The following is a 23,250-nucleotide window of genomic DNA, read 5'->3' as shown; positions in this document are numbered from 1 at the left end:
ACTTTTACTTTGGTGAAGATCTCCATTTGTTCTATTGTGCAATGTACATTGATTTAGGGGGTCATTCCGACCCATTCGCACGCAGCGGTTCTTCGCTGCGGTGCGAACGGGTCGCAACTGCGCATGCGCAGCGTACGCATTGCACACGTGCGTCGGGCAATGGCGCACACAGCAAAAAAAGGACGCAGCGCAGATCGCAAGAAGATTGACAGAGGAGAGGCGTTCCGGGGTGGATACTCACCGTTGGATGCCGTTTTCGAGGAGTGGTCGTCCGAACGCAGGCGTGTCCAGGCAAACGGAGGGCGGATGTCTGACGTCAAATCCGGGAGGAACGTTGCTGCATCCGTTGCACAGGGTAAGTATAACCAGCCTTACTCTTCAGCAGCACAAAGCTTTTTTATCTTAGCAGGGCTGCACAAGCGAACGCAGCCCTGCTAAGCTAAAATACACTCCCCCATAGGCGTGGATTAGTTAATCGCACCAGCAGCAAAAAGTAGCTGGCTGCGATCAACTCGGAATGACCACCTTAGTCAGGAACGTGGCTGTCTAGCTTCAGATACTTTGGCAGCTTTGGAACAGGAAGGGATTATGGGCCTTATTCAGGTTTGTTAGCAAACCAAAAAAGTTAGCAATTGGGCAAAATCATGTTGCACTGCAGGTAGGGCGGTATCCAGACTCTAGGTCAACACACATTAGGTCGACACCTATTGGTCAACATTGAGTTGGTCGATACAGGAAATAGGTCGACACTGCCATTAGGTCGACATGGAAAAAGGCCGACATGAGTTTTTCGACATTTTTTTTCTTTTTTTTTTACTTTATCATACTTTACGCTCCACGTGGACTACAATTGGGAACAGTAACCTTGCCCGAAGCATGGCGAGCGAACATGGTGCACTAGCTGGGGTTGTTCCCCGTCACTTTACAAAGAAAACAACACCAAAGAAACATAAAAAGTCATGTCGACATTTTTCCTTGTCGACCTTGTTCATGTCGACCCAACGGCCGTGTCGACCTAGGCACTGTCGACCAATAGGTGTCGACCTAATGTGTGTCGACCTAGACACTGTAGACTCTGACTCCCATACTCGGTGGGGCAGATGTAACATGCAGAGACAGTTAGATTTGGGTGGGGTGTGTTCAAACTGAAATCTAAAATGCAGTGTAAAAATAAAGCATTTACCCTGCACAGAAACAATATATCTCTGAACATGTTACAGCTACATGATAGGAATCACGATCATTCACAGTAGAAAATGCTGCTGAGGTTCCATCCTAGGCACCAAATTATTTTAATCTGGAAAGGAAATTTTTTTAATAATGACATTCGATATTGTAGAAAGGTACCCAATGCGCATGCTAAATTGTGTTACTAAACAAAAGAAGACTTCCATTCAGATCAAGCTTTCTACTAATCTACTGCAGTATCAGTTTTGCACTTTTGAATATACACTTCATTAATTATACTGTATTAATATCATTTCCATATTCATTAATACCAACCAAAAAAGATTTGGGGCGCCTCAAAAGCCACTGTTACAGATGTGTCCTCTTACATCTTTGCTTTGTGCGCTACAAGACGCATAACGCGTGAGTGCCGTGTGACTCGGTAGCGCTGAGCATCTTCTTCTGCATATTTTCTGTGAAAATGCATCTTAGATGCTAAGTAATGTAATAGGACGCACAAGCAGCTTCTGCTGATTAACATTTTGTGTGGCATGCCTATTTTCTGTGTGACTGCGACTATATTTGCATACAAAATGATATACTACAGTGTTTTCATGGAAAACAGCATCGTGGCATTTCGGATGCAGATAGAGGTGCAATTACACACAGAATATAAGCATGCCGCATATAATTTTAGAAGCTGTTTGTGCATCCTATTACATTACTTTGGAGCTACTGAATCACACGGCACTCACGCGTTATGTGTAACACGACTTGTAGCGCACGGAGCAAAGACATAAAGCGGTACTTTGTAGCGTTGGTATCATGACATATTTCAGATATCTTTATTGTGCATGTGTGATATGAGCGACACGAGGGATGGAATGCAGCTTATTATACATACATGCTTAATGATGCCTGCTCCACATGTACTGATCATTGGCCTGACTCAGAGATGTAGCTAATGCCATCACAGCTGTGTGTACGTAGTGGCTGTTTGAAAACTTGCAAATGTCGCCGATGCCGGGATTTGTATTGAGACGCCCACTAGAGGTTTCTTTGAACCCGTATGCGTACAAAAACGCAACCATCAGATGAACATTGACCTTCTGAGGGATTCTGTAGTTGCGCAGATTGGGCGACGAAACTGAGAAGCTGGAGACATTTTTATTCCGTATGGGATTGCAATCGCAGGCAGTTACATGTCCCCAAAGCAGTCACAACACGCTTATGTTTTAGTAGCCCCCCCAAATACTGCCCACAAGTGGTGCCTGACTGTCATTCACTTTGCGAATGAATCCTTACAGTGGCTGTCGTCACAAAACCACTACTAGGGCAAGGTTAATATTCCCGATCCTTGTTCACGTGGATGGTAAATGTAGAAAAAATTGCCCCCTCCTCCCCCACAAAAAAAGAGGTCGACCATTGCCACGTCAACAGTTTGAACCCGTCGGCCTTTTGACAATGTTGACCTTTTGTACCTGTCGACCTAATGCATGTAGATCATATGGGGTTGACCTAACGACTGGCAACCTATCATCCGGAACCCTCCTATGTGTACACTTGGTTTCAGAGCTGTCATTATTATCAGTGTGTACTTGCAAAAGCTACGTCTGAAGACAGGCACATATATCCTTCTATACAGCTTTGCACAGCCTGCAATTCCTCTGAAACACCCTCCCTAAATATAGAGAGAGGGCAACAGAAAGAGAGAGAGGGTATCAGAGAGGGAGGGTGTCAGAGAGAGAGAGAGAGAGAGGGGGGGGGGGGAGAAAGAGGGATGGGAGTGATCAGGAGTGACCGTGTCAAGGAGAGAAAGAGGGACAAACAAAGGGAGAGGGAGGGTGTAAGGGAGAGAGGGGTGTCAGGGAGAGTGTGTCACGGAGAGAGACAGCATCAGAGAGAGAGAGAGAGCATCAGTAAGAGAGAGACTGTCAGGGAGAGAGAGAGAGAATGATGTCAGGGGAAGAGAGAGAGAGAGAAGAAGGGACAGTGTCAAAGAGAAGAGGGAGAGATAGTGCCAAAGAGAGAGCATCATGGAGAGAAAGAGAGAGACAGTGTCAAGGAAAGAGAAGGAGAGAAACCGTGTCAAGGAGAGTGTCAGGGGGAGAGAGGGAGAGTGTCAAGGAGGAAGGACGAGGGAGAGAGAGACAGTGTAAGGGAGAGAGTGTGTCAGGGGAGATAGGTAGAAAGAGACAGTGTCAAGGAGAGAGAGACAGTGTCAGGGAGAGACAGTGTTAGGGGGAGAGGGAGTGTTAGGGAGAGAGACAGTCTCTGGTAGGAGAAAGGGAGAGAGACATTGTCAGGGAGAGAGAGAGTGTGTCAAGGATAGAGGCAGAGCGAGAGACAGTGCCAGGAAGAGAGTGAGGGAGAGAGAGTCATTGAGAGAAACACAGTGTCAGGGAGAGAGTGAGAGAGTGGAAGAGAAGACAGTGTCAGTGAGAGAGAGACACAGTGTTAGGAGGATAGTGAGGGAGATAGAGAGTGTCAGGGAGAGAGAAAGAGAGAGAGAAGCAAGAGAGAGAGAGAGAGGTTTAGGGGGTGGGAACAAGCAAGAGAGATATTACCTCCGTGCAGCAATGAGCCCAGGTCTCTGATGGGGGCGGGCACTTCACGACATTAGGCCCCATCCCCTAAACACTCGAGAATTGTGGCAGTTTATCCCAGTGTTTGCTGCAGTATGGATGGGGGATGAAGGGGGAGCGGTGGGCTTTGGAGGTAGTCCGTGACTGGGTGCAGGGGTAGCAGCCCGTGACTGGGTGCAGGGGGAGCTGCAGGCCCTGGAATCAGCCTGGGCCCCATAGCAGCTGCACCTCCAGCACCCACGGTAGTTACGCCACTGGAAATACGTACAGTCCTGCGTTGCCCATATTTGTATATGCTAGGATCTGGAGCAGACCCGGCGTGAAAACAAGCAAGATGCTGTACATGTGCTTATTGAGAGGATGATCACTCAAGTTATATACACCTTTCCTTTATTCCCTCTAGTGGATTTACATTCTTTGCCTCATCTATGAAGTGATGCAACAATCAAATATCATAGATACAGATGCTGCAATACTGGGAGAAGCTGCATTGAAATTAGCAGGGATTGCGGAAAGTATGGCTGATGCTGTCATTAAGTCTGGAAACAAATCAGGTAAACACTGACTTCATCTTCTTTGTCATATTACTAGAAAAAGATAAGAGCTTTAAAGAAAAAGTAACCACCAAGATTAAGAAATGACAAGTGGCAGACATGTCAGCAGCAAATTGTACCAGGTGAATGGAAATGAGGAAAACTGTGTTGATGGAGTTTAATGCGAAGCAGATTGGTGTAAACTGGTTATTGTCATTACCTGGTATGGAGTCATGTGGATAGCTATATTATAAACTCATTTATGTTTGAGGAAAATAATTATAAACTGGATTTTGAAGATGAGTAATACTTTGGGATGTATACTGAGGCAGTGTCTAATCAACAAGAATATTATCTTCAACACCTATAGTGCAATGATGGCATACACAGCATACAGTGAAGGCTAAAAGTCGTACATGACGACATGCTTTTTTCTTAAGTAATTTGAGGCAGCTTGCATTGCATTGCATACACTTTTTATTGTGGTCTGAGGAATTTTTTCTGGGGTGATGTTCTTATTTTTTTTAATGATTGCTGGGTATCTTGGTTTTCACTTAAAAGTTAGAAAAAGCCATGAATTAGTTTTCAATGAAACGCATAATCTCAGAAATGCCTGTTAGAAAGCTGATAGGATATCTCAATTAGTATTTGGTTGGCCAGCCCTTGGACCTGAGCACAACCTCACATGTGGTGCTTAGGCATTGATCAAACAAAGTTCTCTACAAGAGCTGGAAAGACTATTCAATCCCTGGTGGCCATAAGAGCTTCAATTATCTCCCTTTTTGTTGTGGGCTTCTTCTTTAAGATCTCGTACCCAATCTTGTGCAAGCTTGGGTTGCGATTAGGGGACAGTCCAGACCAATTCAGCAGGCTGACATTACGCAATGCAAAGCAGTCCTTAATTACTTTTGCTCTATGGCATGGTACATTGTCATCTTGGAAGACAGAATCTTCTGAAACATTTTTTATGCAGAGAGAAGCATTCTTGTCTGGAGTGTTGTGTGATATACATTTATTTTGCTGCGTTCATTATTCTTTCCATGGTTTGAAAACATTTTACACAAGCGGCTGACCATGACTTTTACCAAATGTTTAACATAACAGTCAGGCTTAGGGGTATATTCAATTGAAGTCGGATCCTTTCTGACAAGCGTTGTCGGATCGGATCCGACAAAGCCCTATTCAATGAACGGCCAAATCCGACAGGCTGTTCACGACTATGCCTCACAGATGTGCCCGTCTGTCACTCACAGCTGCAGCCGTCAGAGCCCGGTCAGTACAGGTGCAGCTCTTACCCGCCAGAGCTGCGGTGCGGCGGGCGCTCTCTCTGCTCCATGCCAGTCTGTGTGCGGCGCCCCCAGCTCCCTGTGCTGTTGTTCGCAGAGGCAAGCTGTGTGAGTGCCGGACAGCGGGACCCGACTTTCCCCAGCGTGCTGCGCTGGCTGCTGGCGCTGTGCGGTGAGGTCCTGTCCGGGGGCAAACTCGTGCTAGTGCCAACACTGGGAAACACGTAAGCTTTGCCTCCCGTACCTCAGCAGCACCCATCCAGCCTCTGTACACAGCAGCAGCGACAGGTTTGGCCCGGTCCCGACAATGGCAATCTGACTTTTTTTAAAGTCGGATTGACATTGTCGGAAACTAGGCTAAAACCTGTTGCGCTTCCGACAATACACACGGATCTTGTCGGAAAAAACACCGCCCTATTGAATAGGTCGGAACCCCTTCCGATCTAAACCTGTCGGAAGCTGCCGTCTTTCCGACAAGACAGCAACTTCCGACAGTTATTGAATACACCCCTTAGACACCAAAGATAAGGTTGTTTGGGCAGAAATCGTCATACATATTTGCTTGCTTGATTGCTGTAAAGGCAAAAATTATTTTCATCACTATTAATGAGTTCCTGCCATTCAATGGTCCACGATCGATGCTAATTCCCCCAGGCCACACCCTCTAAGCGCTGATTGTTCACTTCTGTCACTTTCTTTTTCAATTCCCCCAGGCCATTCCATGCCTCTTTTGAAACTTTGTCAGACCCGGCTATCTCCTTGCCCCCTATCCTTTGAAGGCTTTGGTGCACAGTTCATGTTGAAACATTGAAAGCATCCAATTTTGCTTTTACTGACCATTTGGATATCAAATCGAGATATTAAGTGATGATTGTTTAGACTAATGCCCAGCAAAATATGATCTTGATGTGGCGAAGTCTTCCTTTGCCACACAGATCTTAGCAGATCATCAGCAGACCTGGTCTCCTTCATTTTGACAGGCATCCCGGTTACAGCTAATCCTTTCATCAATCTGTTTTTCAGATTAAAACTAGGTACACACTATACAATTATCTGTCAGATAATCTGCCAGATCTGGCTGGTTGGAATTAAAATTTGGTAATGGATAAGAGCAAATGACAATCGCCCATTTGCGCCTAAACACTGGAAAACAAATAAAACCTGTTGTTCATACAAATTGGTTAAACACAAATTTACCCAACTTGGATGACCGACAGTTTTTGTCCGTTTTCCAGTGTTTGGGAGCAAATGGTCGAATGTCATTTGCTTTCATCCATTACCAAATTTTCATTCCAACCAGCTAGATCTGGCAGATTATCTGGCAGATAATTGTATAGTGGGGGTAATTCCAAGTTGATCGCAGCAGGAATTTTTTTAGCAGTTGGGCAAAACCATGTGCACTGCAGGGGGGCAGATATAACATGTGCAGAGAGAGTTAGATTTGGGTGGGGTGTGTTCAATCTGCAATCTAATTTGCAGTGTAAAAATAAAGCAGCCAGTATTACCCTGCACAGAAATAAAATAACCCACCCAAAACTAACTCTCTCTGCACATGTAAGGGGCCCTACACACTGGCCGACCCGCCGCCGAGCTGCCCGACGGCGGATACGGCCGACGAGCGACCCGGCGGCGGGGGGGCAGTGACGGGGGGAGTGAAGTTTCTTCACTCCCCCCGTCACGCGGCTCCATAGAACTGCAGGCAAATATGGACGAGATCGTCCATATTGGCCTGCATGCACAGCCGACGGGGGACCAGCGATGAACGAGCGCGGGACCGCGCATCGTTCATCGCTGGAGCCTCCACACTGAAAGATATGAACGAGTTCTCGTTCATTTATGAACGAGATCGTTCATATCTTTCAAAAAATCGGCCAGTGTGTAGGGCCTATTATATCTGCCTCCCCTGCAGTGCACATGGTTTTGCTCAACTGCTAAAAAATTTCCTGCTGCAATCAAATTACCCTCAGTGTGTGTACCTAGTTTACCTCTTTAGTTTGCACAATCACCTGCACATGGTTTTCTTTGCTGATGCAAGTCACAGGCTTCATTGCTTACAACACATGGAGAGAATGCATTTCAACTATGTCAAAAAGAGCACATATGGCACATATATAATTTGCTGATGCACTCTGATTGGTCAACTGACCAATTAACCTGATTGATTAATGGATATAGCTGCAAGGATCCAAAAAAATGAGCACAGCTGTGTTTCAATGCAGTTTTCTGGCTTTAACTTCAATCGCTTTATATATATATACACACAACTCACTCACATTTTAACCACTTGCCTGGCATGGTCGCATGGTTTGCGACCATGCCAGGCAGTGCGTTACCTGATCTGGTCGTAAATGTTGCGACCAGTCAAATACACAGTGTAGGTGGCTGCAGGAATAGAATCTTGCCACAGCTGCTTTTCTCTCTCCAGTCCCTCTGCTTCCCTGCACATACCTCCAGTGTCCGCCAATCACTGCTTCCCTAGCACATTCCTCCAATCTAATCGGTCAGCACAGCAGCACCTCATCCCCCCCTTTCACCCACCGTGGCAGCAGCAGACATTAGCAGCCATTGGGGAAATGTACGTTAACCATTCAGCCCCCCCATTGGAAAATCAACATTGGTCGCAATGATCCCGATGTTTCGAAAAACCCAGATTTTTACAAATATGAAAAAAAAAAAATTTTTTAGAATGAGATTATTTTGGAAACGTTTTAATACATGTTTTTCACCTAATTCACTTATTTAAAAAAAAACAAAACAACAAAGAACAACAATATCTGAGCAGGTTTTCGAAAAAAATCTCCAGTTAAGTGGTTAATAGCTGCTGAAATTCCCTAAAGATCTATATATAACCTGAGGCTAAAACTCATGAAAAACGCTGAAAGCACTAGTGATGCAAGACTTTTGACCACTGTAACTCGGTAGCAGAAGATCATATGGTAAACCATATTTACCATACCCTGTTGAATAAAGCTTGTATGATGTTAGGGGTGGTCTTCAGTATGCCGACTGTTGGGATCCCGGCGCAAAGTATACCGGCGCCGGAATCCCGACAGCCGGCATACTGACACTGGAGGGAGAATAAAATAGCGTGGCGCGCCTGCAGCGTGGCGAGTGCAGCGAGCCCGCAAGGGGCTCATTTGCGCTCGCCACACTGTCGGTATGCCGGCGGTCCGGCTCCCGGCGCCGGTATACTGGTCGCCGGGAGCCCGGCCGCCGGCATACCATACTACACCCGATGTTAGTACTGCTGGTTGAGTCTCGCCATATTTGAAATGCATGGGACCAGAAATATTTAGTATTTCGGATTTTTCCGTATTTTGGAATTTTTGCGTTCCATAATGAGATATCTTGGGAATGGACCCAAGTCTAAGCATCAAACGCATTTATGTTTCATGATACATACCCTGAAGAATTTTATACAATTTTATTTTAATATTTTTGTGCATTAAACAAAGTTTGTGTACATTGAAACAACAGAAAGTAAAGGTGCCATTATCTCCAGGGCTGCCATCAGAAATTGTGGGGCCCAAGACAGACCAAATAGGCAGGACCCCCTTTTCTCCCGCCATAAGAAAATAAAAACTGTACATTTAGGTGACAGGGAGAGGGAGAGTATGGCGGGGAGAGGCAGTGGTTGATGGGCAGAAGGTGACAGGGAAAAGCAGAGAGTGACAACGAGAGGCAGAGGGTGACAACAGAGGCAGTGGGTGATGGGCAGAGAGTGACGAGCAGAGGCAGTGGGTGACAGAGAGAGAGGTGGAGTATGACAGGGAAGGGCAGTGGGTGATGGGCAGCAGGGGGTGACGGGAGAGACAGTGGATGACAGGGAGAGGCAGAAAGTGACAGGAAGAGAAAGTGGGTGCCACAACGTACATACAGTACTTCTAGGATTATCACACAAAGCATACCTCTAGAATAACACCGCACCTCGTGACTACAACACATATACCTAATAACACTGCACCTCGTGACTACAACACATATACCTAATAACACTGCACCTCTAAGACTATCACACCAAGCATGTCTCTATAATAACACTGCACATTTAGGACTACAACACATACAACTAATAATACTGCACCTCTAGGACTATCACACCAAGCATACCTGTATAATAACACTGCACCTCTAGGACTATCACACCAAGCATACCTGTATAATAACACTGCATCTCTAGGACTACCACAAATACACCTAATAACACTACACCTCTAGGACTATCAAACGATGCATACTGTACCTGTATGGCCATACATATAAACTGTGCTAACAATCTCACTCTATTGTGCATTACCCACCCCTGGATACTTCTCCGATCCCCACTATGTCGCCATCTTACCTGTGCAGAATTGGCAGCTGCAGACAGTATAAGAGTCAACACTACGTTCCTGTCTCACCTGTGTTACACTATGTGGGTCATTCCGACCCGATCGCAGCGTGCCGGGTCATTACTGCGCACGCACGGGGGCCGTAATGCGCACACGCGTCGTTGCCCAGTGACGGCCGCCGCCGCGTAACGACGAAGGGAAGGAAGAAAGTGATCGCAGCGGCGATCGCTTGAAAATTGACTGGCGGTGGGCGTTCCTGGGCGGCAACACAGCGTCCGGAGCAGTTTTCAGGGAGTGGTGAGAAAAACACAGGCGAGTCCAGGGCGGGTGTTTGACGTCACAGCCAGGACCAAACAGGCTAAAAACGTTGCAGCTGCTAAGTATGTCTAGCCCTACTAACAAACTGCACAAATTTATTCCCCATAGCAGGGCTGCACAAGCGAACGCAGCCTTGCTATGGGGAAAAACCCACTCCCATAGGCGGAGTATAGTTGATCGCACGGGCTGCAAAAAGCAGCTTCGTGCGATCAACTCGGAATGAGGGCCAATGTCCCCATCTCACCCACACTATGTCTTTGTCTCACCTGTGCAGAACCGGCAGCTGGAGACAGTTCGTGCATCGCGTAGTGGCTCCTTCGCGCAAGGCATGCTGGGAGTTGTAGTTTCAGGTTGCCAGACAGCATCCCTTCTTTGCTACACCCGTTGTGCAGCAACGGCATTTAATGAGTCAGGCTGGCTCATTACAGTGGAGGAGGCTGCAGGTCTATTCGTTGCGATGCAATGCACCAAGGGGGTAATTCCAAGTTGATCGCAGCAGGATTTTTTTTAGCAGTTGGGCAAAACCATGGGGGTAATTCCAAGTTGATCGCAGCAGGAAATTTTTTAGCAGTTGGGCAAAACCATGTGCACTGCAGGGGAGGCAGATATAACATGTGCAGAAACAGTTAGATTTGGGTGGGTTATTTTATTTCTGTGCAGGGTAAATACTGGCTGCTTTATTTTTACACTGCAAATTAGATTGCAGATTGAACACACCACACCCAAATCTAACTCTCTCTGCACATGTTAAATCTGCCTTCCCTGCAGTGCACATGGTTTTGCCCAACTGCTAAAAAAATTCCTGCTGCGATCAACTTGGAATTACCCCCCATGTGCACTGCAGAGGAGGCAGATTTAACATGTGCAGAGAGAGTTAGATTTGGGTGGGGTGTGTTCAATCTGCAATCTAATTTGCAGTGTAAAAATAAAGCAGACAGTATTTACCCTGCACAGAAATAAAATAACCCACCCAAATCTTACTCTATCTGAACATGTTATATCTGCCTCCCCTGCAGTGCACATGGAACTTGGAATTACCCCCCAAATTCATTGCCACTAGTTCAGCAAGGGACGGTCCCCCTGTCAGGCCATGCCCGGGACTCCTGTCCTGGCAGTCCTCCCCGTTTCCCCGTCGCTCCCTCCCCCCCGATGGCTGCCCTGCCTATCTCGGTCATGCTCAAGCAATTGTGGATTTCAGAATATTTTGGTTTTGGAATTTTGCATAATGCAGACTCGGGGTCATTCCGAGTTGATAGTAGCTGTGCTAAATTTAGCACCGCTACAATCAATCACACTGACATGGGGGGGACACCCAGCACAGGGCTAGTCCGCCCCACATGGCAGTGCCCCCCCCCCCCTACCCGCAGAAGTGCAAAGGCATCGCACAGCGGCGATGCCTTTGCATTTCATGAGTAGTGCAGCTTTAGCGTGCTGGCCGGGAGCTACTCATTGCTCCCCGGCCCGCAGCAGCTGCATGTGACGTCACGCAGCCGCTGCGGCCCGCCCCCCGTTCAGTCCGGCCACGCCTGCGTTGGCCGGACCGCTCCCACAAAACGGCGGCCAAACGCTGCCGTTCCGCCCCCTCCCACCCAGCGACTGCCTCTGCCTGTCAATCAGGCAGAGGCAATCGCATCCCTGCTACGGCCTTCGGCCCTCTGGCATGCGCCAGCGCACTACGGTGCTGGCGCATGCGCAGTAGGGACCCGTTCGCTCGGCTGCGACAAAAAGCGAGCGAACGGGTCAGAATGACCCCCTCAATCTGTATAATGGACACCACCTACTTTCCAAAATCTCACATGGCTAAAGTGGGACAATAAAGAAACACAACAACTCTTCTTTATGTGTATGTCAGAAAACACCATGTATCACCAGACTTGGAAAGAAGGACATAGAGATTAGGTCCAAAAGAATAATGTGCTGTTTACTATAAAATATGACAAATATTAAGAAGTAATTTTGTGTCCTGTCCTCTATTTGCACTTACTTTTTATAAGTTAAAGTAGCAGTATTTAAGACTGTTGCAACAAACTTCTATTTGCACACCACCATCTATTTTGTCATTTTTTTTGCTTAAGCATTTTCAGTGAGTTTCTCATTTAGACTAGCGCAGAATGCTATTGTTTAGCTGAAAATGGCAGATTGCCACATTGAAGATTGCATTTACTCTGTCTCAATGTACCAATGTTCAATTTTAAATTCCAACTGGTAATGCTTTTCCTTTTTTCTTTTTTTTTTGGAAGAGACGATCTGGAATGTGTGTTGGGAACAATGATTATGAATCAGATGCATAATGTTCAGTGTATGAGCACATTTTACAGCTAGTTTTCTGATCATATTTGTCTTTTCACAGAGCTTTAGTAGTCCCAGCCAAACAATATATCTGCTGAACTAAAGCTAGGTTAAGGCTAGTGTAACATAAAATGACCTTAAGAGTTTATGCATTCTTAGTGATTTACAGGGCATAGTAGGGGGAGTTTATCCTTTAATGTTTGTGTATTCAGAAACTCTTTGATTCATAAACCACTACAAATAAAGGTTTATGAAAGGTCGCACTAGTCCTGTGGTTAAAAGTTGTGCCTACTCAATAGATATTTTACTGTATTAAAGACCATTTCTTACAATAAGATTAGGTCAGTGGTTCTCAAACTTTTTTGAATCACGGCACCCTAGAGTATCAGAATTTTTATCACCGCACCCTTAGGCCAAGAGTTTCTTACTAAGAAATTTAGAAAAAAATATTAAATTAAGGAAATTGTGTTTATATGTCATCCGTAAGTTCAATTGTGTGGTGAGGGACAGGATTCGCTTCTGTTTGTCCACATATTTTATGATTGGAAGCCACAAGCACTGGTTTTGCCTATTACATTGACCATAAATAATTTAAATTGGTCCTGGACCACCAATCCAAGGTACCCCTGAAAATGCCCTGAGGTGCCCCAAGGTGCCGTGGCACACAGTTTGCGAACCATTTGATTAGATAGAAAAGTATTGTGAATTCAAATACACCATTCATGACATGTTGTGGTGGGTTATTGTGAAAGGAGGGAAATATGTATTACTTTATAGAGTCTGTGAAAAAGAAATAAAAAACAATGCAGAATTTAAAAAAAATTGACAATTCAGATTTTTCGCAAATGGCCAACATGCATGTGAGTTGCACTGCGCATGTGCTACGATGGTCTTGCAATGGTATTCGCAGTGTGGAGTAGGACCAGGGCCGGCTCTACCATTAGGCAGATTTAGGCGGCTGCCTAGGGGCGCCACCCACTGGAGGGCACCGTGCCACTGAATTCATCTAGTAAAAAACTGAAGGCTGTATCTTTATGCAGGTCAGTAATGAACATACAGATGGGGAGATGGAACAAAATAAAATGTAATTGTATGTATATACATACACGTATATATATGTATGTATATACATACAATTACAGGGATGTAGTCCGGCTGACGCGATGTTGGCATTCGGAATACAGGCTCCAAAATCCCTACACCTATCAGAATACCGACGCTGGAATCCCGACAGCCGGCATCCTGAATGTTAGTATGCTGGGGAGGGTTAGGGTAAGATTTTTCTCTAACGTCCTAAGTGGATGCTGGGGACTCCGTCAGGACCATGGGGAATAGCGGCTCCGCAGGAGACAGGGCACAAAAGTAAAAGCTTTAGGATCAGGTGGTGTGCACTGGCTCCTCCCCCTATGACCCTCCTCCAAGCCTCAGTTAAGATTTTGTGCCCGGCCGAGAAGGGTGCAATCTAGGTGGCTCTCCTAAAGAGCTGCTTAGAGTAAAAGTTTTGTTAGGTTTTTTATTTTCAGTGAGTCCTGCTGGCAACAGGCTCACTGCTACGAGGGACTTAGGGGAGAGAAGTGAACTCACCTGCGTGCAGGATGGATTGGCTTCTTAGGCTACTGGACACCATTAGCTCCAGAGGGAGTCGGAACACAGGTCTCACCCTGGGGTTCGTCCCGGAGCCGCGCCGCCGACCCCCTTGCAGATGCCGAAAAGTGAAGAGGTCCAGAAACCGGCGGCAGAAGACTCTTCAGTCTTTATAAGGTAGCGCACAGCACTGCAGCTGTGCGCCATTGTTGTCAGCACACTTCATAGCAGCGGTCACTGAGGGTGCAGGGCGCTGGGGGGGGGGCGCCCTGGGCAGCAATGATAGTACCTTATTCTGGCTAAAAATACATCACATATAGCCCCTGGGGGCTATATGGATGTATTTAACCCCTGCCAGGTCTCAGAAAAACGGGAGAAGAAGCCCACCGAAAAGGGGGCGGGGCCTATTCTCCTCAGCACACAGCGCCATTTTCCCTCACAGAAATGCTGGTGGGAAGGCTCCCAGGCTCTCCCCTGCACTGCACTACAGAAACAGGGTTAAAACAGAGAGGGGGGGCACTTATTTGGCGATATGTATATATATATTAAAATGCTATAAGGGAAAAACACTTATATAAAGGTTGTCCCTGTATAATTATAGCGTTTTTGGTGTGTGCTGGCAAACTCTCCCTCTGTCTCCCCAAAGGGCTAGTGGGGTCCTGTCCTCTATCAGAGCATTCCCTGTGTGTGTGCTGTGTGTCGGTACGTGTGTGTCGACATGTATGAGGACGATGTTGGTGAGGAGGCGGAGCAATTGCCTGAAATGGTGATGTCACTCTCTAGGGAGTCGACACCGGAATGGATGGCTTATTTAAGGAATTACGTGATAATGTCAACACGCTGCAAGGTCGGTTGACGACATGAGACGGCCGGCAAACAAATTAGTACCTGTCCAGGCGTCTCAAACACCGTCAGGGGCTGTAAAACGCTCTTTTACCTCAGTCGGTCGACACAGACACGGACACTGACTCCAGTGTCGACGGTGAAGAAACAAACGTATTTTCCTTTAGGGCCACACGTTACATGTTAAGGGCAATGAAGGAGGTGTTACATATTTCTGATACTACAAGTACCACAAAGAAGGGTATTATGTGGGGTGTGAAAAAACTACCTGTAGTTTTTCCTGAATCAGATAAATTAAATGAAGTGTGTGATGATGAGTGGGTTTCCCCCGATAGAAAATTATTGGCGGTATACCCTTTCCCGCCAGAAACACCCTTTAGGGTGGATAAGGCGCTCACACGCTTATCAAAACAAGTGGCGGTACCGTCTCCAGATAGGGCCGCCCTCAAGGAGCCAGCTGAGAGGCTGGAAAATATCCTAAAAAGGTATATACACACATACTGGTGTTATACTGCGACCAGCGATCGCCTCAACCTGGATGTGCAGCGCTGGGGTGGCTTGGTCGGATTCCCTGACTGAAAATATTGATACCCTTGACAGGTATCACTGACCTGGTTTGGGAGTGTTGTGGACTCGGGGCTTCTTCCGATGACCGGGAAGAGGAACCGCCACTGGGTCGCAGTAGGGATGGCCGGATGTAGGTCTTCCTCATGCAGGACTACGTCGGCAGGCGGGAGGCACAGAGGAGTTCTTGACGGTCTCCTGTAAGACAAGACTCGTAGAAATACTGAAGGCTGGGGTACTGAGATATTAGAGGTACCGTGATGTCGGAGGCTCCGCGGTATTGGGGTTCTGAGGTGCTGGAAGTACAGGGCGTGCTAGGAGGCCCCTGGAGGTACGGAGATGCTTGGAGGCACGAGGTGCTTGGAGGCACGGAGGTGCTTGGAGGCACGGAGGTGCTTGGAGGCACGGAGGTGCTTGGAGGCACGAGGTGCTTGGAGGCACGGAGGTGCTTGAAGGCACGAGGGTACTTGGAGGCACGGAGGTACTTGGAGGCACGGAGGTGCTTGGAGGCACGAGGTGCTTGGAGGCACGGAGGTGCTTGGAGGCACGGAGGTGCTTGGAGGCACGAGGTGCTTGGAGGCACGGAGGTGCTTGGAGGCACGGAGGTGCTTGGAGGCACGGAGGTGCTTGGAGGCACGGGATGCTTGGAGGTACAGGATGCTTGGAGGCACAGGACGAGCTTGGAGGCACGGGAATCACAGCTTCCGAAGGAGAAACGAAGATACTCAGGCACCGGATCTCTGCCTGGTATCCGCTTTTAAACTCCCCGCCCCAGCCTGATTGACGGAGCAGGCAGGTGACGTCAGACCTGCTCCGCCTGCTTGCCCTCACTTGCGATGGCGGCGTCCCTGCTTCCGGGAAGCCGCCGGGGAGCAGCGCCGACCCGCCACTGAATCCGGAGACCGCCAGGGGGAACGAGGCGCCGGGCAGACCAGACCACCCGTAGGGACAAGCGCGGCCGCCGCGGCCGCTGCAGGTTTGTAACAGTACCCCCTCCTCCAGGAGTGGCCCCTGGACACTTCCCGGGCTTAGTCGGATGTTTGGAGTGGAAGATCCGAATCAGACGAGGAGCCATTACTTCAGTAGCTCCAATCCAACTTCTTTCCTCAGGACCGTAACCCTTCCAGTCCACCAAGTACTGTAATTTTTTATGAAGATAACGGGAGTCAAGAATAGCTTTGATTTCAAACTCTGCTCCGGCTTCTGCCACTACTGACGTTGACCTAGGGAGTGCTGAGTGGAACCGATTCAGAACGAGGGGACGGAGTAGAGAAACATGAAAGGCGTTAGGTACTCGAAGATGGGCAGGCAAACCCAGTTGGGCAGGCAAACCCAGTTTACAGACCACAGGATTTAAGACTTTTAGCACAGGGTAGGGCCCGATGAACCTTGGAGCGAATTTCATGGTAGGCACCTTCAGCCGGAGGTTCCGTGTGGACAGCCATACCCTGTCCCCAACTTTATATTGAGGTGCAGCTCGCCGTTTCTTATCTGCGAAGAACTTGTACCGAGCCGAAACCTGCTTAAGATTGGCATGAACCTTCCTCCAAATTTGTCCAAAGTGTCGTAGAGTGGATACTACAGCAGGAACCTCTACTAACGGAAGGCTTGGAAATTCCGGAACACGGGGATGGAACCCGTAATTGACGAAAAATGGTGATTCCCCAGTGGAAGAATGAAACAAATGGTTGTGGGCAAACTCCGCCCAAGGCAGCAACTCCACCCAATTGTCCTGTGAAGGAGAGAGGTACAGACGAAGAAAAGTCTCTAGATCCTGATTGACACGTTCCGTTTGTCCATTTGTTTGGGGATGATAAGCAGACGAAAACTTAAGTTTGATTTGCAGAGTCGAACAAAGGGCTTTCCAAAACCTGGCGGTGAACTGTACTCCTCGGTCAGAAACAATCTCTTGTGGCAACCCATGCAAACGAAAATGTTCTCGGATAAACAGTAGTGCCAGTTTCGGTGCTGTTGGAAGACCAGTCAAGGGCACAAAGTGTGCCATCTTCGAAAAACGGTCAACGATAACCCAAACGGTGTTGAAACCTTTGGAACAGGGCAGGTCAGTGACGAAGTCCATGGAAATGTGAGTCCAGGGTCTCACAGGGATAGGCAGAGGACGAAGTAACCCTGCAGGAGGCAAACGAGGAGATTTGTGTTGTGTACATTGGGGACAGGAATTAACGCAATCTTGTACATCCTTCCTCATGGTGTTCCACCAGTAAGATCTTTGCAGAAACTTGTACATCTTCTGAGCGCCGGGATGACCGGAAAACTTGGAGTTATGGACCCACAGTAGTATCCTTGAGCGGAATCTAGCTGGTACGGACATTCTTCCAGGAGGAGGAGCTGGAGTAGTTAAAGCAACAGAGACAGAAACTGGATTCAGAATTAAACCCCGCTCCGGAGGTTCATCCTCGTCAGAGGAAACTTGTGAACGAGAAAGTGCATCTGCTTTAATATTGAGACTCCCGGCCCGGTACTTGATAATGAACGAGAATCGGGAAAAGAAAAGTGCCCATCTTGCCTGGCGAGGATTCAAGCACTGTGCGGATTTGATGTACAGCAAATTCTTGTGATCTGTGTAGATAGTAAACACGTGTTTAGCCCCTTCCAGAAGATATCTCCATTCTTCCAAGGCAGACTTGATTGCCAAGAGTTCCTGGTCTCCAATAGTGTAGTTCCGTTCGGCCGGAGAGAACTTACGAGAATGGAAGCCACACGGATGTAGTTTCTTATCAGAGGAATACTGGGAGAGAACAGCCCCAACTCCGACTGAAGACGCATCAACTTCTAAGAAGAAGGGTTCATCGAAATCTGGTTGTTTGAGAACTGGAGCCGTCATGAAGGCTAATTTTAAACGAGAAAAAGCTAAAATGGCTTCCGGGGACCACAGACTAGGATTGGAACTCTTCCTCGTCAGGGCAGTAATGGGCGCAACAATGGTGGAGAAACCCTTAATGAATTTCCTGTAGTAGTTCGCAAAGCCCAGGAATCTTTGTATTGCTTTCAGGGAAAGAGGTTGAGTCCAGTCACGAATGGCAGATAACTTTTCCGGATCCATGCGAAGCTCCGTCCCCGAGATGACATAACCGAGGAACGGAATAGATGTTACTTCAAATGTACACTTGGAGAGCTTGGCGTAGAGATGATTCTCTCGTAAACGGTGTAGTACTTCTTTGACTTGTAACCTGTGTTCGACAAGATTCTTGGAAAAAATCAATATGTCGTCCAAATATACCACAACGCTCTGATACAGCATATCACGAAAGATTTCATTGACGAATCCCTGGAAAACCGCGGGAGCATTACTAAGACCAAATGGCATCACCAAGTATTCGTAATGCCCATCTCGGGTATTAAAGGCAGTCTTCCATTCATCCCCCTCTCGGATGCGTATAAGATTATAAGCTCCTCTCAAGTCGAGTTTGGAAAAAATGCGGGCCCCACGAACCCTATCAAATAACTCTGTGATTAGTGGCAAAGGGTACTTATTCTTAATAGTAATGTCATTTAGGCCGCGGTAGTCGATGCATGGTCTCAACCCTCCGTCTTTTTTCTTCACAAAAAAGAAGCCTGCACCAGCAGGGGAGGAAGAGGGGCGAATGAATCCTTTGAGCAGATTGGACTTAATATACTCCGACATGGCTTGGGTTTCAGGAAGAGACAGAGGATATGTGCGACCACGGGGTGGCGTCTTCCCTGGGACAAGGTCAATAGAGCAGTCCCAAGGCCTGTGAGGTGGTAATAGGTCCGCAGCTTGTTCCGAAAACACGTCCTTGTACCCTTGATATGCCTCCGGAATGTGCTCTTCATCCGTCTTGGAAGTGACACGGAGCGGACAGACAGGAGTAAGACAATTAGTGTGACAAAAGGAACTCCAGGACAGAATTTGTGACGACTTCCAGTCGATGTGGGGATTATGACTTTTTAGCCAAGGTATTCCAAGAACTAGATCATGGGACATTTCTGGGATTACCAAGAGTTCCAAATCTTCCTGATGTAGAGCCCCGACCTGCAGCTTAACTGGCCCCGTGCGCCACCTTATAAGACCTTTGGCAATTCTAGTCCCATTGATAGCCGTCAGTGAGATTGGCCGCTCGATAGGCCGTAACTTCAAACCCAAACTTTGGGCACAGATGGAAGAAACGAAGTTCCCCGCAGCTCCGGAGTCCAATAGGGCTTCACAAGACTTGGAGACTGAGTTGGAGACTAGAGTTACTGGAAGCAAACAGTCCGAAGTTGGAGAAGCTTTTGTCGCAACTCCCAGCTTGACTCCTCCGGAACAAGCTAGGACTGCCCGTTTCCCGGACGGACTTTACAAGATTTAAGAAAATGATCTGCGGCTCCACAGTAAAGGCAGAGTTTACCCTCACGACGACGCTGTCGTTCTTCTGGAGACAGTCGGGAGCGGTTAATTTGCATGGGCTCATCTGAGCTAGGTGAGGCCACCGGCCTAGGAGTAGGATTCCGGAGCCTAGGACGATCTGAATGGCTACGTTCTCTTCCACGCTCTTGCATCCGAAGATCCACCTTGACGCACAGAGAAATCAAATCTTCTAATGGATCCGGCAGATCTCTAGTAACCAGCTCATCTTTCAGCCGGTCGGAAAGACCGTTCCAGAAGGCAGCTCTCAGGGCGTCATTATTCCAGCGTAGTTCGGAAGCAATGGTCTGGAAATGAACCACATACTGGCCCACGGAACGGGCGCCTTGCCGAACATGGAGCAAATCGGAAGAAGCCGTGGTCATTCTGCCGGGTTCGTCGAAAATCCTTCGAAAGGACGAGATGAAGTTGGTATAGTTGGAAACCATGGGATCGGACCGTTCCCATAGTGGAGACACCCAATCCAGAGCAGAACCTTCCAATAAAGAAATGATATATGCTACCTTGGACCGGTCTGTAGGAAAGTTGTGTGCAAGTAGCTCGAAATGTACCTCGCATTGGTTCAAGAAACCGCGGCAATTTTTGGGATTCCCATTATAGCGGGACGGAGTAGGCAACTGAAGACGTGGAGTGATACCAGCCGATGGTTGAACATTACTGGCAACGACAACTGGTGCGACCACTGGAGCAGGAGCCGGAATTACTGAGGCCAGAGACGCCTGGATCTGATCCAGACGTCCGGACAACTGCTGGAGGTACTGCATCACCTGGCCTTGCGCCGCCTCCTGACTTTGTACCCGGGAAGCCAGGTTCTGGATGGCACTCGAGTCCGTGTTCCGAATCCCCGAGTCCATTAGGCCTGAGTATACTATCACTGACCTGGTTTGGGAGTGTTGTGGACTCGGGGCTTCTTCCGATGACCGGGAAGAGGAACCGCCACTGGGTCGCAGTAGGGATGGCCGGATGTAGGTCTTCCTCATGCAGGACTACGTCGGCAGGCGGGAGGCACAGAGGAGTTCTTGACGGTCTCCTGTAAGACAAGACTCGTAGAAATACTGAAGGCTGGGGTACTGAGATATTAGAGGTACCGTGATGTCGGAGGCTCCGCGGTATTGGGGTTCTGAGGTGCTGGAAGTACAGGGCGTGCTAGGAGGCCCCTGGAGGTACGGAGATGCTTGGAGGCACGAGGTGCTTGGAGGCACGGAGGTGCTTGGAGGCACGGAGGTGCTTGGAGGCACGAGGTGCTTGGAGGCACGGAGGTGCTTGAAGGCACGAGGGTACTTGGAGGCACGGAGGTACTTGGAGGCACGGAGGTGCTTGGAGGCACGAGGTGCTTGGAGGCACGGAGGTGCTTGGAGGCACGGAGGTGCTTGGAGGCACGGAGGTGCTTGGAGGCACGAGGTGCTTGGAGGCACGGAGGTGCTTGGAGGCACGGAGGTGCTTGGAGGCACGGAGGTGCTTGGAGGCACGGAGGTGCTTGGAGGCACGGGATGCTTGGAGGTACAGGATGCTTGGAGGCACAGGACGAGCTTGGAGGCACGGGAATCACAGCTTCCGAAGGAGAAACGAAGATACTCAGGCACCGGATCTCTGCCTGGTATCCGCTTTTAAACTCCCCGCCCCAGCCTGATTGACGGAGCAGGCAGGTGACGTCAGACCTGCTCCGCCTGCTTGCCCTCACTTGCGATGGCGGCGTCCCTGCTTCCGGGAAGCCGCCGGGGAGCAGCGCCGACCCGCCACTGAATCCGGAGACCGCCAGGGGGAACGAGGCGCCGGGCAGACCAGACCACCCGTAGGGACAAGCGCGGCCGCCGCGGCCGCTGCAGGTTTGTAACAACAGGGACAGTATTTTATTGACTATAGAGCATTTAAAGGATGCATTTCTATATATGCGAGATGCACAGAGGGATATTTGCACTCTGGCATCAAGAGTAAGTGCGATGTCCATATCTACCAGAAGATGTTTATGGACACGACAGTGGTCAGGTGATGCAGATTCCAAACGGCACATGGAAGTATTGCCGTATAAAGGGGAGGAGTTATTTGGGGTCGGTCCATCGGACCTGGTGGCCACGGCAACAGCTGGAAAATCCACCTTTTTTACCCCAAGTCACATCTCAGCAGAAAAAGACACCGTCTTTTCAGCCTCAGTCCTTTCGTCCCCATAAGGGCAAGCGGGCAAAAGGCCAGTCATATCTGCCCAGGGATAGAGGAAAGGGAAGAAGACTGCAGCAGGCAGCCCATTCCCAGGAACAGAGCCCTCCACCGCTTCTACTAAGTCCTCAGCATGACGCTGGGGTCGTACAAGCGGACTCAGGTGCGGTGGGGGGTCGTCTCAAGAGTTTCAGCGCGTAGTGGGCTCACTCGCAAGTGGACCCCTGGATCCTACAAGTAGTATCCCAGGGGTACAGATTGGAAATTCGAGACGTCTCCCCCTCGCAGGCTCCTGATGTCTGTTTTACCAACGTCTTCCTCCGACAGGGAGGCAGTATTGGAAACAATTCACAAGCTGTATTCCCAGCAGGTGATAATCAAAGTACCCCTCCTACAACAAGGAAAGGGGTATTATTCCACACTATATTGTGGTACTGAAGCCGGACGGCTCGGTGAGACCTATTCTAAATGGATAATCTTTGAACACTTACATACAAAGGTTCAAATCAAGATGGAGTCACTCAGAGCAGTGATAGCGAACCAATAGGGTGTCCCTGGACATCAAGGTTGCTTACCTCCATGTCCCAAATTGCCCTTCTCACCAAGGGTACCTCAGGTTCGTGGTACGGAACTGTCACTATCAGTTTCAGACGCTGCCGTTTGGATTGTCCACGGCACCCCGGGTCTTTACCAAAGTAATGGCCGAAATGATGATTCTTCTTCAAAGAAAAGGCGTCTTAATTATCCCTTACTTGGACGATCTCCTGATAAGGGCAGGGTCCAGAGAACAGTTGGAAGTCGGAGTAGCACTATCTCAAGTAGTTCTACGACAGCACGGGTGGATTTTAAATATCCAAAATCGCAGCCGTTTCCGATGACACGTCTGCTGTTCCTAGGGATGGTTCTGGACACAGTCCAGAAAAAGGTGTTTCTCCCGGAGGAGAAAGCCAGGGAGTTATCCGAGCTAGTCAGGAACCTCCTAAAACCAGGAAAAGTGTCAGTGCATCATTGCACAAGAGTCCTGGGAAAAATGGTGGCTTATTACGAAGCGATTCCATTCGGCAGATTCCACGCAAGAACTTTTCAGTGGGATCTGCTGGACAAATGGTCCGGATCGCATCTTCAGATGCATCAGCGGATAACCCTATCTCCAAGGACAAGGGTGTCTCTCCTGTGGTGGTTACAGAGTGCTCATCTTCTAGAGGGCCG

General features: G+C 48.4%; 1 protein-coding gene across 3 annotated transcripts in view; it reads left to right on the top strand.

Moving 5' to 3' along the window:
• Positions 1-23,250, top strand: part of CFAP54 (cilia and flagella associated protein 54) — a 736,502-nt gene that overhangs the window by 139,670 nt on the left and 573,582 nt on the right. For all 3 annotated transcript variants that reach the window (XM_063927747.1, XM_063927746.1, XM_063927748.1), the window contains exon 15: positions 4,156-4,306. In XM_063927747.1, coding sequence (XP_063783817.1) covers positions 4,156-4,306 — 151 coding nt within the window. The remainder of the gene's footprint in view (positions 1-4,155; positions 4,307-23,250) is intronic.

The sequence above is a fragment of the Pseudophryne corroboree genome, chromosome 6 (assembly GCF_028390025.1).
Source record: "Pseudophryne corroboree isolate aPseCor3 chromosome 6, aPseCor3.hap2, whole genome shotgun sequence".
In the NCBI taxonomy this organism is placed as follows: domain Eukaryota; kingdom Metazoa; phylum Chordata; class Amphibia; order Anura; family Myobatrachidae; genus Pseudophryne; species Pseudophryne corroboree.
Note: the sequence above shows the minus strand (reverse complement) of the source record. Positions and strands in the feature narration are given on the sequence as shown.